This window comes from Chionomys nivalis, chromosome 1, assembly GCF_950005125.1.
Source record: "Chionomys nivalis chromosome 1, mChiNiv1.1, whole genome shotgun sequence".
NCBI classification, from domain to species: domain Eukaryota; kingdom Metazoa; phylum Chordata; class Mammalia; order Rodentia; family Cricetidae; genus Chionomys; species Chionomys nivalis.
Window position 1 is genome coordinate 35,509,851 of NC_080086.1, and position 14,098 is coordinate 35,523,948.

The window sequence follows — 14,098 nt, forward strand, 5'->3', positions numbered from 1 at the left end:
CATTTTTCTCTTTCTGTTTTGTTTTTACTGAGTCCTGGGGACTGTGTCTTGCTCTCTTGCTGACCTGCATACCTGGTCTTCATCGTCAGTAGGAACATATGCTGTTATTTACAGTTTGCTTAATATGCTTGCATGTGTATTGACATTTTATTTCCTATTGGTTCTTGTTTTGGAATAGGGTGTCATGTAACACAGATTGGCCTTGAACTCTTAGATTATCTCCATGTATGCGCTGTTGTTGTGGACATGTGTTGTGGAGCTGTGAGAGTCTCCAGAAGCCCAAGTTGCTGGTGGTTGTGAGCCGCTGGGAACAGAGCTCAGGTTCTCTGCAAGTGGAGCATAAACTCTTAACCTTCGAGGCATCTCTGCAGCCCCTGAACTCAGTCTCTTTCTTGCCTTGGCCTTGCTGGCGCTGGGATGACAATATGGACTCCCTTGTAGAGCAAATGCTTTGAAAGCCCGTTCCCTGTTCTTATCTCAGGTCAGGTTCCCACAGATGTCCTTTTATTAAGTGCCTCAGCTGCCTTCTCCATCAGCCTTTCAAAATCCACCTTAGTCTCTGCGGGGCTTGGCTCATGAAATGGTTTGGAATTTCGCACAGCTGTTTGTAATCCACCTTCACCCTAGGTGATCTTTCGGGGATGCTTCAGGTTAGCAGGGTGACCGGAGGTGGGTTAAGAACTAGTGTGCATCCCCTGTTTCCTGCAGAGGGCCCAGCTGCACAGTAACAGCACAAGCAGGAAATGCTCACCAGTTTGCTTCAAGAGTTTCCAAGTGAATTTACTGTAGACAAAGTTTGTCTTGTTTTTTTTTTTTTCCCCCTGGGTCTGCAAGATGGCTCAGCAAATAGAGGCACTTGCCACCAACCCCGATGACCTGAGTTCTATTCCCAGGACCATTCTCAGGAAGGGGAGAACCAAGCTGTCCTCTCACTTCCATATATATGCCATGGATGAGCACCTGAGGTGGTGGGGGATAAATAAAGTGAGTGGCTGTGTAGGTACTGGGACTCAAATGGGTCCTCTGCAAGACTGAATCATCTCAGAACAGTGCTTTGGAAGCCCATCCCTGCAGCTTGAGTGCTTGGAGAGTTGTGTGCCTCACAGAACAACACAAGGTTTTGGAGGCAGCAGCGTCTTGATCCTGTTCCCTTTCTTTAACACCAAGTACAGACTCTACGTGTATCGAGTGACGTCACACTGCAGGGTCAAGGACCGATGGCTCCTTGGAGGCCTGAAGTATTTATATTAGGAAGGAAAGCCCGGCTGGCACACACTAAGGGACCTTTGTAGTATTAGTAAATGTTGACTAATACTGAATAAATAATGCTGGCTGTCTTTAAAAAGTGGCGTGCGAGCTTTCTCTCCTAGTTCCTGAATTAATAGTGTGTGTTCCCGTGATAACTGAGTGTGCTTATTTGTTTGGTGAGGTTGTTTTATTCAGAAAGGGAAACTGGTCAGAACCAGCCTCGTTTTTTTAGGGATTCCTTCTCCCTTTAAATCTCTGCAGCCTCTGCTTTTACAGCTACGTCGTAATCTATGGGAACAGTTGACTGGAAGTCCAGTGTCAATAAAAGCCTGGCCATCTGGGCTGGGGTAAGGTCTGTGTAGCATGCAAGGCTGGGGTTCACTGCATGGAACTGCAGAACAAACAGGCTCGTAAGACACCGGGGTACAGAAGTCAGCACTAGTAATCACAAGGTCCATGACACCAGAAAGATTCCTGTTAAACTCAAAATGCTCTTTAACTCTCCAGAAGGCCCAGTGTTTCAGGCACACACTGCGGATTTGAAACTGCAGTTTCCTGGCTGCCCTGTAGCCCTTGCTGCTGTTGCACATTGACTCTCAGCTGGGAAGACAAAAGTAGAGAATGGTCCAGCGGTAGTGGTTTCTGCAAGGACTCATAAATAGCAGTCATCACCGCCACCAAACCCTCAGACTGGTGGCAAGGCCATGTTCACAGACAGCCTTTGTTCCCCAGACTAAGTTTTATGGAGTGTGCCTGGACAGGCTCACTATGAACGAGTGTAGACATTTATAAACACAAGTGACTTGGGTGTGAACATTCAGTGTCTTTCCTTAGAGCCCCAACAGGGTTCCTGGGCCTGGCGACTTAGCCCCGGTTTCTGTTCCTTACCAGGGCCCTGCTGTCTCAGCAGGCAGGAGCTTCATTCTGGAAGAGCTGTCTGTGGCCGATGGAGGAGTTGATTTGTGGACTACTAAAATTATTTTCGATTCTCTTTTTGGTGCTGGACTTGAACCCAGGGCCGTGTGTGTGCCAAGCATGTTCTTCAGGCTGTAACTCCAGTATGCTGTTCCCTACCAGAATTCCAGACGAGTCTTGCAAGTTCTATCTGCGTGTTTTGTTTCTCACCTACTCTTTTCCCCTTCAGGCTCACCCAGGAATGGAGACGCCGTTGGATGTCTTGTCCAGGGCAGCCTCTCTGGTGCATGCTGACGATGAGAAACGTGAGTCACCTGTGTTTAGTGCCTACCTGCTTCTCCACCTGGTTTCGTGACTGTGTCTTGGTAATTTTTGGTTGGCTTTCCAAAAAGATAACAGTGTTTTCCTCATTCTTGTTTCCAAACACCAAGGATGGCTAATTTGTATCTGTTTCAGTTTAGAAGATAAAACCCAGGACTTGTGCATGCCAGCCAGGTGCCCCACCTCCAAGCCCCACCCCAGAGCATACATTTTAGCTGCTTCTTTGGTTGCTAGGGCTTGAGCTCTAGTTTGTTCTCTTGCACCCTGGTTTTGAGATCATCAATGAAGATAACTCTTTGGTTTGAGACAGTGTCATATTGGGTAACCCCGGCTAGCCCGGGTGGGATTCATTGTGTAGACCAGTCTAGCCCTGAAGTCACAGTGCTGAGAGCAAAGGTGTGCATAACGCTTGCCTGGCGCTCATTGAGCTTCATGCCCTCATTGCGTACGATGCTTGCTGTTAACTGTTGGGCCAGCTTTTCTAATCCTGGTTGTATAACTGAGGATGGGAAGTGATACTGTGGAGCTGTGATGGGCTCTCGTGTGTTTGGTGGGAACCTTTGTTTTCACCTCCTGGTGGGGAGCACCCATGTCCTCTTTCCTCTTCCATGTCAGGGCCTCTCCTAGTCTTTGATGTTATCAAGGGGTCCTCTGTGCACACCCCTTCCCTGTCTCCTCCATTCACACAGGGTCATCATTAGAGGACTAACTGAACAGGATAGTCATCAACCCTGCCCTCCCTCGCCCCCCACACTTCCCTTTCCCCGCCTCTTACACAATTCCCAGGTATTGAGCTTTTGATCACTGATGTGTAATTACCCCTCCCCTGGGAAATGGAAGCTTCAGGATGCAGAGTGTCATTTCCAAGGCCACGGGGAGAGGCAGCTCTGGTGACAGAATTTTATTGGAACATCAGAAAACTGCGTGGTGTCCTAAGATGGCAATACATGTGCTGACTTGAATAGCTGTGTGGGATGTGCTGCACTCTGATGTGGCTGATGGAAAACTTCCCTCTAGGTAGCATTTGGCTTTCTGTATGTTCATACCCCAAGACAATGAAAATAGGTGTGTGACCCTTCATATCCTTGAGTGGGGAGCTGAAGAATTTCTTATCCGCTTTGCCTACTCCTGTCTCAGGCCCCTTTCTTCCCAATTCATGAATTGCAGTTCCAGGATCCTTCCTACCTACCTAAGTTCCAATTTCACGAGTAATGATTCTGTAAGGGTGAACATAACCATGAAGTTCTTGTAGAGCTTAGGAACATGTTATTGTGGAAACTCCAAGTGTATAGAAGAGGTGACGAGTATCCAGGGCAGAGCCACCATCACAGAAAGAATGACTGCAAAGGGGAGAGGACATCTTGCTCTTCGCCCATGAGGCCCTGACCTGGAAGTGTTTTGCAGAATAAGAGTGAATCACACAGAAGGCTACAATGATCAGGGGGTAGACTCAGGACCATTTCTTACCTCTGGTGATCCAGTTGGTTCAGGAGTGGGCTGGTGTGCTTTCCCACATGAGTGCGTGAGAGTTCATAGACACACTTAACCCTGACGCCCGACATCTCTCACTAGATTTCTTAGACTTATCTGGACCAGCCCAGCCCGACTCAGCTTACTCTGCCCTAGATTAATGATGCTGTTTTGGCTTTGGTTATAAGTCGCTCTTATACTTGAGGGGTGGCTCATTCTCCCCACCACTTCTAAAAAAGCTTGTGTGTGTGTGTATAATCTGATTTGGGTGTCTTATTACGAACACAGAACTGTTTCTTGAGATCAGCCTCTCAGTACATTTTGGTGACCCAAATGAGTCTCTCCACATTTCTTCAGCTCCAAGAGAACCGCAAACTTAGGCCATTTTGGAGGGAGTGATTGTTCTGGCATTTGGGAGCAAATGAACGGCTCTTGTGGTACCTGATAGCCTTAAGGTTCCATGAGGTCATCCAGCAGGGAATAAAAGCAATATCCGAAGACACCAGCAAAGTAAGTGGAGAAAGGGAGGTTTAGTGGTAACATAAGCTTATCTGGCGTCCTGGAAGGAATAAATTTGCCCAAAATAATCATTCTACCACTCATGAGACTCTGGTTAATTCCATGAGCCGCTAGGGCACAGCTGGAATGGACTCAGTGAAATACAACTTGAGGCTGCCATTTTTATTCTCTTTGCCTGTGAGAAACTCTCTTTTTGGGGCCTGTTCACGCTGAAGTTGGGGATGCCCTTAATTTTTTTCAACTCTTTATTATTTAGTAGTTTTAAAAAAGCGACCCTCCCTCAATAAAAGGTGATCAAAATAGGGGGACCAGATACCTGGCATATAGGATAATAATACTTTCGTATTTTTATTTTTATATTTGTTTGTATATGTGTGGGTATGAGTGTGCCATGGCACACATGTGAAGGTCAGAGGACGACTTTGTGGCATTGTTTCTCGCCTTCTACCTTATGGGTTCTGAGGATTGAGCCAGGTTTATCAGGCTTGGTGGCAAGTGTCAGTTACTTCCTGTTGCTGTGATAAGACACCATGACCAAGGTAGCTTATAGAAGAAAGAATTTATTTGAGCTTGTGTTTCCAGAGGGTTAGCATCCATAGTGGTGGCTATAGCCTGGCAGTAGGCTGCAGCCCATGGCAGCAGGAATACGAAGCTGAGAGCTCACATATTGAACCTTAGTTAAGAAATAGGATGTGTTAACTTGAAATAGGCAATACTAAGCCCGGATCCACCTCCAGAGACATATTTCCTCCAACAAGGCCACACCCCTAAACCTCCCCAAACAGTGCTACACCAACTGGGGACCAAGTGTTCAACTGCCCAAGACCATGGGAGACATTTCTTTATATATATATATATATATATATATATTTTTTTTTTTTTTTTTTTTTGGTTTTTCGAGACAGGGTTTCTCTGTGGTTTTGGAGCCTGTCCTGGAACTAGCTCTTGTAGACCAGGCTGGTCTCGAACTCACAGAGGTCCGCCTGCCTCTGCCTCCCGAGTGCTGGGATTAAAGGCGTGCGCCACCACCGCCCGGCGAGACATTTCTTATTATGCAAACCACTATACCCAGTATCCGTCTTTAGGGCTCCTACTTTGGTGTCTTTTATACCTCATCTTATTATGATATTTACAAGACATTTTTGATACTTTTCCTTGTATATCCTAGAGTGTGAAATTTTATGGTTTGCATGCTTTGGTTGAAATCTTTTGGGTAACTCTTCTGAGAAATCTGCACCTGTGTTTTGGGGTCCATCTTTCTCTCTGAATCTCTCTCACTTAACCCTTATGCTTAAGCTTGTATTAAAATATTTTAATAAACCCATCTCCACGTTAAAAACAACGATCTTTTCTTGTAGTTGTTATTGAGATGGTGTCCAGACTGGGCTCCAGTGATCCTGCCTGGGCTTCCCATGTGTGCCATTTGTGCCATTCTATCTAAGTCAAGAATTTTAAAAGCATGGCTTTATTTGTTTTTTTAAATTTACTATTTTCATATATCTGTACATGTGTATGCTATGTAAGTAAATGCCCCTTGGGTACAGGTGCCACAGAGGCCAGAAGAGGGTGTCAGATTCCCTAGAACTGAACTCTGGCCCTCTGGAAGAGCAGCATGTACCTGCTCTGAGTGCACCATTTAGCCAGTCCCCGGGGAAAAGCTTTATTCTAGGGGTCTGTGTGGAGGGGCACATGAGAAGAACAGCATGGAGGATGCACCATGCACACCTGACTCATACCTGCCCTGCTGGATCCTTTGGTGAAGGCCCTTGAAAGGTGACTGGAGGCTGAAGTGTGAGCCACTATAGCCCTTCTCAAGAAGGAATTCTGAGGAGTTCAAGTGGAATATTTCATCTCTCTAAGTTGATGCTTATTTTGCCTAAAAAGAAGCAGAGGCCTTTTAATCCCAGCACTGGGGAAGCAGAGGCAGGTGGCAGGTGGATCTCTGTGAGTTTGAGGCCGGCCTGGTCTAGATAGTGAATTCTAGGACAGCCTGGATAACATAGTAAGACCCTGTCTCAAAAAAAAAAAAAAAAAAAAAAAAAAAAAAAGAAAGAAAGAAACAAGAAAAAATAACAGATTCTGCCCCAGTGAAAATGCACTCCCAGCATTTTCTAAGCGTGAGAGATTTTTGCCAACTTGTTTTTTTTTGGTTTTTTTTTTTTTTTTGGTTTTTCGAGACAGGGTTTCTCTGTGGTTTTGGAGCCTGTCCTGGAACTAGCTCTTGTAGACCAGACTGGCCTCTAACTCACAGATCCGCCTGCCTCTGCCTCCCAAGTGCTGGGATTAAAGGCGTGCGCCACCACACCGCTCGGCCTTGCCAACTTGTTTTGGCCCCCACATCAAACCAGCCTATGTGGGGATGGTATTTGCTCCTTCTCCTGTGTTTTCCTCTCAACATCCAAAGTTGTGGATTTTGAACAGTTTGGAGATGGTATCTAGTGCGAGTTTGAGTCATTTTTGACCCCATGCCCCACCCCACTGATCGATCTCCAAAAAGCTCTGGAGAGAGCCTCACACATTGGTTGCACAGTGCAGTTCTGGTAAGGCCCATTGTGATGGAAGATAAGGCCCACGGTAACAGATTGCAGTTTGAGTAACCATGATGGCTTTGTTCTGCTTTGAGGTAAACTTCCTCTTATGTACTAGTTGGATTGACCAGCATATGGTCTGTGGAAATGCAGCTAACTGTGGTACTTGGCTCATCAGAAGGGGACCTGAGTAGATGACCAGGAGGCAGTTTCTGATGAGATGTAGTATATGAGAATTGTACACAGGCACACTCCAGAGCTTAGACTGTGTCTGCCCGAGTTATGGCTCCATGAAATGGGAGGGGGTGTCAAATTGATCAGGAAGCCTCTCTCTGGAAAGTGGCCAGTTGCCTTACTGTCTGTTTCTCTGTAGTTTACAGATTCCTGGTTTCATTAACTTGTACATCAGCAAAGCAAGATCTCAAAGAAACAAAAGACCTGGATCCGAGAATCTGGATACAAATTTCTCTGCCTGCCAAGGGCGAGTTCCCCTCTGCCTTGTGTCCTAGGCATAAGCATACAGCATTTGGTGCACATGACAGGCACTTAAACATTTATTGGCAATAAAATAGTCAGTGGAGTGGCTTCTCTCTGAGGAACGGATTGATTTAACAGCAATGAAACAAACATAATGATCATTGTAGTTGAGATTCACAGGTTCTGAGCCCCACCCCCACCCTGTTGTATGTGATAGCACACTGTAGTTCAGAAAAATTTTCTTTTGATTTTTTTTTTTAAGTGAGAACATGTAAGCAGGCTATTTTGCAAATACCAGAAAATTAAATTTATAGAAGCTAGATGCCTAATTCAAGATTAAAAAAAAGAAAAATAAACACACATCATGCAAAACTCAGCATGATCTCTCAAAAGAGCAACTGTTAGCTGGGTGTGGTAATCCCCTTTTGGAGGTGGAGGCAGGAGGATCAGGAGTTGAAGGTCATCCTTGGGTACGGGAGCGACAGTGAGGCTGGTCTCAGACAGAACAACTGATGGGTGAGGCTAACCACTGCTGAGTACCGAGAGCTCTTCAGGACTGGGTGTCACAGGGTGCGGAGGAGGCCTTTCTTGCTCTCTTTTATTAATTTAAATTGTTTATTCATTTGTTAATTTTTTTTTAAGAGATCAAGTTTCTCTGTGTAGCTTTGGTGCCGGTCCTGGAACTCACTCTGTAGACCAGGCTGGCCACGAAGTCACAGAGATCCTCCTGCCTCTGCCTCCCAAGTGCTGGGATTAAAGGATTATGCCACCACTGCCTGGCTTGTTTGTTGATTTTGGAGACAGGGTTTCTCTGTCATAGTCCTAGCTGTTCTAGAACTCACTTTGTAGACCAGGCTGGCCTCAAACTCACGGAGATCCACCTGCCTCTGCCTTCCAAGTGCTGGGATTAGAGGCATGGCCACCACCTCCTGGCTCAGTTTCTTTTATTTTTGATGGTGCCTGGGGCACGCTAGGCACAGGCTCCCATCACTGAACACCCTCTCCCACATAAGCTTTCTTTTGCTTCTTAACTAAACACATAGGATGAGCTTGCTTAAGCTGCTTTCAGTGTGCGGGCAGTTACCCTAATCAAATTTGCATCCCAAGCTAGGCATTTAATCAGAAGGGCTTCCCTCCAGAGGCAGCTATTTAAAATCTGCTGTTTTTATAGTTTCATATCAGATCAGATTAGCATAATGAGTGTTAGAAATGGATCTGTGCAGTGGAAAAATAAAGTGGCTTGTTAATTAGCATAATGGATGTAGAAAATAGCATTGAATAGCTCTTCAGATACTGGGGGCCGGGTTATATTTCTCTTAGATGAATATTTCTCAACCTTTTGGAAACCCATGTTTTTCTTTACTACACATAAAAAGTGTTACAGTCTATTTTCATGTCATTTGCAATTCAAATTAAAATGTCAGCGCCAAGAATCCATGGAAGAAGGACTTGAAATTTTTTTTTTTTTTACACTTCCTTATTTCATTTTATGTGCATGAGTGTTTTACCTGCATGTATGTGCAGGTAGCACATGCATACCTGGTGCCCACAGAGGCCAGAAGGATCCCCTGGAACCATGTGGGTGCTGGGAACCTAGCCTGGGTCCTCTGGAAGAGCAGCCACTCTTACCCACTGAGCCATCCCTCCAGTCCCCCAGTGAAGGGCTTTTTGCTGTTTTGTTGGCTGCTCTCCTTCTCCTGACTGTGTGTCTCTGTTTGGTGTCTCCTCCACCATCCCTGACTTGTCAGTGTCCCCTGCAGTACCCTCCTGCCTAGAAGGGCTTTTTATATGCAGTCTGGTGAGCACAGTGCGCCCAAGACCATCTCGGCTTTTAAGTCATCCATGAATTCTGGTAGCAGGGGGACAGAAGCAGGGGGCGGGCTGGTGTTCTTGCAGAGAGGCAGCCGTCCTCATCTGCAGCCCAGCTCCAGCAGGCTCAAGAACCTTCTGCCTGTGTCTCATTTACAGCTCCAGAGAAAGCAGGTCAGTGGTGGTAGGGATATTTATGCAATGGCAAGTGCCTGGGGCTTAATTTCCTTTCGCTTTGTAGAGACTGATTGTTTTTTTATTGATTTATTTGTTTCATTTGCCAGCACACTCTGGCTCCAGTCAGTTGCTTTTCCACGGGTTGTGGGGTTAGCATTGTCAAATTTTGTAATTGTTGAGGGAAAAACTGCTTTTATGCAAACGTTCTTATGCAAAGTTATGCTAATTTCACAAGTTTTAGAATTTTGTGAATTCTTTAGCCAGATTGGACTTTATAAACGGCTTCTGGTCTAGTCCCAGAAGGTAATGGTAGGTAGGGGTTTTTCCCCTCCCCATTTTAAGTTCTAGGAAATCAACCTAGGACTTCACATGTGCAGCCCCAAGCTGTGCCCTCCATCCTAGGAGATTTCTTTTTACAGCTCCCTCTTTTTTCCTGAGACAGGATTTCACTATGTAGCCCTGGATGGCCTGGAAAGCTCTTTGTTGACCAGGCTGGCATTGAACTCACAGATCCACCTGCCTCTGCTGAGACTAAAAGGAAGTGTGCCATGCCCAGCCTTATTGCGCCCTCATTGCTGCTTTCACTGTGTGTGTGTGATAACAGCAGACCCGTTTGTCCGTCCGTCCGTCTGTCTGTCTGCCTGCCTGCTTGCCTGTTTGTCTGCCTGCCTGCCTGTCTTTCTGCCTGCCTGCCTGCCTGCCTGTCTGTCTGTCTGTCTACTTATGGTAGGGTTTCTCTGTGTAGCTCTGGCTGTCCTGAAACTCATTCTGTAGATCAGGCTGTCTCTGAACTCGGAGATCCGCCTGCCTCTGCCTCTTGAATGCTGAGATTAAAGGTGTGCACCATTGCTGCCGGGCTCATTTGGTAGCAGATCTTTAAGCACAGAAGGTGGGTGATCTGTGTCTTGATTCTTCTCATGAGGAAATTCATTAAAAAAAAAACCCTGACATTTGTATTTGTGTGTGTCTGTGTGTTGGGGTGAATACATGCCATGGTATCAGGGTGCTGTCATGGTGTGGAGTCAGAGCAGCTCGAAGGGGTCAGCTCTCTCCTTCCACCATGTGGGTTCTGGGGGTTGAACTCAGGCTTGGCAGTAAATATTTTTATCCATTGAGCAATCCTGCTTCAGTTTTTTCTTAAATTATTTTTTTTGAGAATTTCATACATGACTACATTTTTAAAAATTAAGTTCTTTCTCCCTGTGTCATTCAAGCTCATCTGAGTGCATGGCTTTCGGGCGGTCACTAGCCCCCTAGACTTGGAATTTGATTTTGCTGTGTGCATATCTTTCCATTCCAGTCAGGTTTTTCTTTTTCTTAAAGCTAAATAAAGCTGCATCCCTTCCCATCTTTTGCTTTTTTTTTTTCAGAGATGAATGTCACGGGCTTATAGAATTCTTGTTGACTGAGCATTTGATGTGGGTGTAATGTGTAGCAATATTACATTAGCGTTCACGCTCTCAGAGAAATTGAATCAAGTCTGAACAATCAAGCCAGTGCATTCTTCTTGGGTTTAGATTTATTACAACTGCCATTTTATTGAATCTCACCTCGAGTCCTTGTAAATGAAATGAATAAATCTTTACCTTTCCCATTGGATAAAGAGCTAATGCTCACTTCACTCTGCTTTCTCCCCCAGCCTGTGCAAAGGGTTTTCTGCTTTCTTCCCCAGCCTGTGCAAAGGGTTTTCTGCTTTCTCCCCCAGCCTTGTGAAGAGGGTTTTCTGCTTTCTTCTCCAACTTTGTGCAGAGGGTTTCTTCCTTACTTTGTTAATGTTGCTTTAATGTCTCTTGTTTCAGAGAATTAGAATGCAATCTATTTTGTTTTAGAAATTAATTGAATACAAGATAAATTTCTTTCTTTCTTTCTTTCTTTCTTTCTTTCTTTCTTTCTTTCTTTCTTTCTTTCTTTTTTTTTTTGATTTTTCGAGACAGGGTTTCTCCGTAGCTTTTGGTTCCTATCCTGGAACTAGCTCTTGTAGACCAGGCTGGCCTCAAACTCACAGAGATCCGCCTGCCTCTGCTTCCCGAGTGCTGGGATTAAAGATGTGCGCCACCACCGCCCGGCTCAAGATAAATTTCTTAATTGTGTGTGTCTGTCTGTGGGTCTGTGCACTTGATGTATGTAATGACCACAGGGACCAGAAGTAGGCATTAGATGCCCTGGAGCTGGAGTTATAGGTCGCTGTGAGCTACTGGACATGGGTGTTGAAAACTGACTTTGGGACCTCTGCAAGATCAGTATATGTGCTTTAAACTGCTTTGTCTTCTCTCTAACCCTTGTAGTCCAGTTTTGGAGATAAAGTCTTGTAATGTAGCCCAGGTTGGCCTTCAGTGCTCCCTGCCTCAGCCTGGCAGGCTGTACAATCACACTAGATTCTGTAGTTGATACTTGTCTTTTTTGATAAAGGCTCTTGTAACCCAGGCTGACTTCAGGCTCCTCATGCTACTGTCCTCAGCTCTCTGGCTGCACACCCCTGCACCAGTTTGTATAAATTCCACTGAGCAGGAAAGCTGGAACCTGGGGCGGAAGAGGAAAGGCTTGTAGTTTTGGAGAGAAGAGCCTGCTTATCTCCTGAATAAAACAATTTGAATTGGAAAGTTTTGCATATCTCCCTGGGAATTCTAGAGGATAAACTTCATTCTGAATCCATAGGTATGCCTTTGTCAAAGTCCTTTAGAATAACAAAAAAAGGATATTTATTAAAAACAAAACTACAGCCTCAAACAGTGCTGGAAAATTAGAAAGGGGTCTACTTTCCTGACAGAGGGAAGGCAGGTGAGTTCAGATGGACAAAACAAATTAAAAAAAAACAAAAAACTTTTAACTTGAAACTGAGCCTAAGGGGGAGGGGCTTAAAGCCTGAGTTTGCAGTGACCTGCAGCTGCCCAAAGGGAAGGCTCCCGAATATTCACTCACATGGGGGCCTGAGAGCAGCTGAATGAAATGTAAGCCCCTGTGTGGGTCCCCTCTGCTTGGGGTGAAGGCACAGGGAAGGGGTGTGAGCTCTCTACAGAAAGGGAGACTGCTGTGTTTCCTTTCTCTGTGCTGTGTGACTCAGAGTTAGAAGCCAGGGCCTTGTGCATGCCTAAAACAAATCCACCCTCTGACCATCTCTGTCCCCCTAACTTTTTTCCTTTTGAGGTAAGGTATTACTATGAGCCCTGGCAGGCCTGGAACTTTTTATGTAGATCAGGCTGTCCTTGAACTCTATAGACCCTTTCATTAAAAACCTAAACACCTGTTCTTGGGACTGCACTGACTGGTGCAAAGATGACTATACTAAAATTATGTATTAAAACATTTTCTTTTCTTCCTAGTCATTTTTTTCCTTCAGAGTAAAAAAATAGGATGTTTTGAAGCAAGGAGATCTGAGTCATAGTTTTTTCCAGGATGAATGAAAGCCATGGGCCCTATTCTTGAGCAATAAACGCAGGGCTGCAAATTCATTGTTCAGCTGTTCAATTAGGTTGTAAAACTGTATGGTGCACACCTTTAATCCCAGCACTAGGGAGACAGAGGTAGGTGGATCTCTGTGAGTTTAAGCTCAGCAGCTCAACATGGTCTCCATAGCTAGCTCCAGGCCAGCCAGGGCTACATAGTGAGACCTTGTCTTACAAAACAAATAAAATAACTAAAGAAATAAAAAAAGACCCTAAAACAAAACAAAAATGCGTGTGGTATGACACTGATTCTGCCAAAAAAAAAATCAGATTAATAAAGCATTGGTTTTAGCTGTATAGAAGTAATCTTTCCCCTGTATTTTTTTTTTAAAAAATAATGGATTTCTGACACCTGTAAGATGGCCAAGATCAAAAACACTGATGACAACTCATGCTGGAGAGGTTGTGGGGGAAAGGGAACACTCCTGCATTGCTGGTGGGAATGCAAGCTGGTACAACCCCTTTGGATGTCAGTGTGGTGATTTCTCAGAAAATTAGGAAACAACCTTCCTCAAGACCCAGTAATACCACTTTTGGATATATATCCAAAGGATGCTCAATCGTGCCACAAGGACGTGTGCTCAACTATGTTCATAGCATGTTGTAATGAGGAGCGGCGGACTGCATCCCTGCTGCCCAGCTAGCTTATACCCTGAAACAACAACACACAAATTGTATTCATTTAAACACAACCTGACTCATTAGTTCCAATTTCTTATTGGCTAATTCTCACATCTTGACTCAACCCATTTCTAATAATTTGTATGTCACCACATGGTCATGGCTTACCGGGAAAGATTCAGCATATCTGACCTGACAGCTGGCTCCATGGTGGCAATCCCTGCCTGCCTTCTTCCTCCCAGAATTCTGTTCTGTCTATTCCACCCACCTAAGGGCTGCCCTAAAAGGCCAAGGCAGCTTCTTTATTCACCCAATGAAATCAACACAAATGCAGAAGGACTTCCTACATCAGTAGCAGCATTGTTTGTCATAGCCAGAACCTAGAAACAATCTAAATGCCCCTCGACTGAAGAATGGATAAGGAAAATGTGGTACATTTACACAATGGAGTATTATACAGCAGGAAAAATAATGACATCTTGAATTTTACAGGAAAATGGATAGAGCTAGAAAACATTATTTTGAGTGAGGTAACCCAGATACAGAAAGACAATTATCACACGTACTCAC

The 14,098-nt window shown here is 44.9% G+C and overlaps 1 protein-coding gene across 2 annotated transcripts in view; it reads left to right on the top strand.

The window, feature by feature from the left end:
- The window catches only part of Vgll4 (vestigial like family member 4), a 116,620-nt gene that overhangs the window by 10,006 nt on the left and 92,516 nt on the right, over positions 1-14,098 (top strand). For both annotated transcript variants that reach the window (XM_057760614.1, XM_057760664.1), the window contains exon 2: positions 2,393-2,468. In XM_057760614.1, coding sequence (XP_057616597.1) covers positions 2,405-2,468 — 64 coding nt within the window. In that variant the 5' untranslated portion in view covers positions 2,393-2,404. The remainder of the gene's footprint in view (positions 1-2,392; positions 2,469-14,098) is intronic.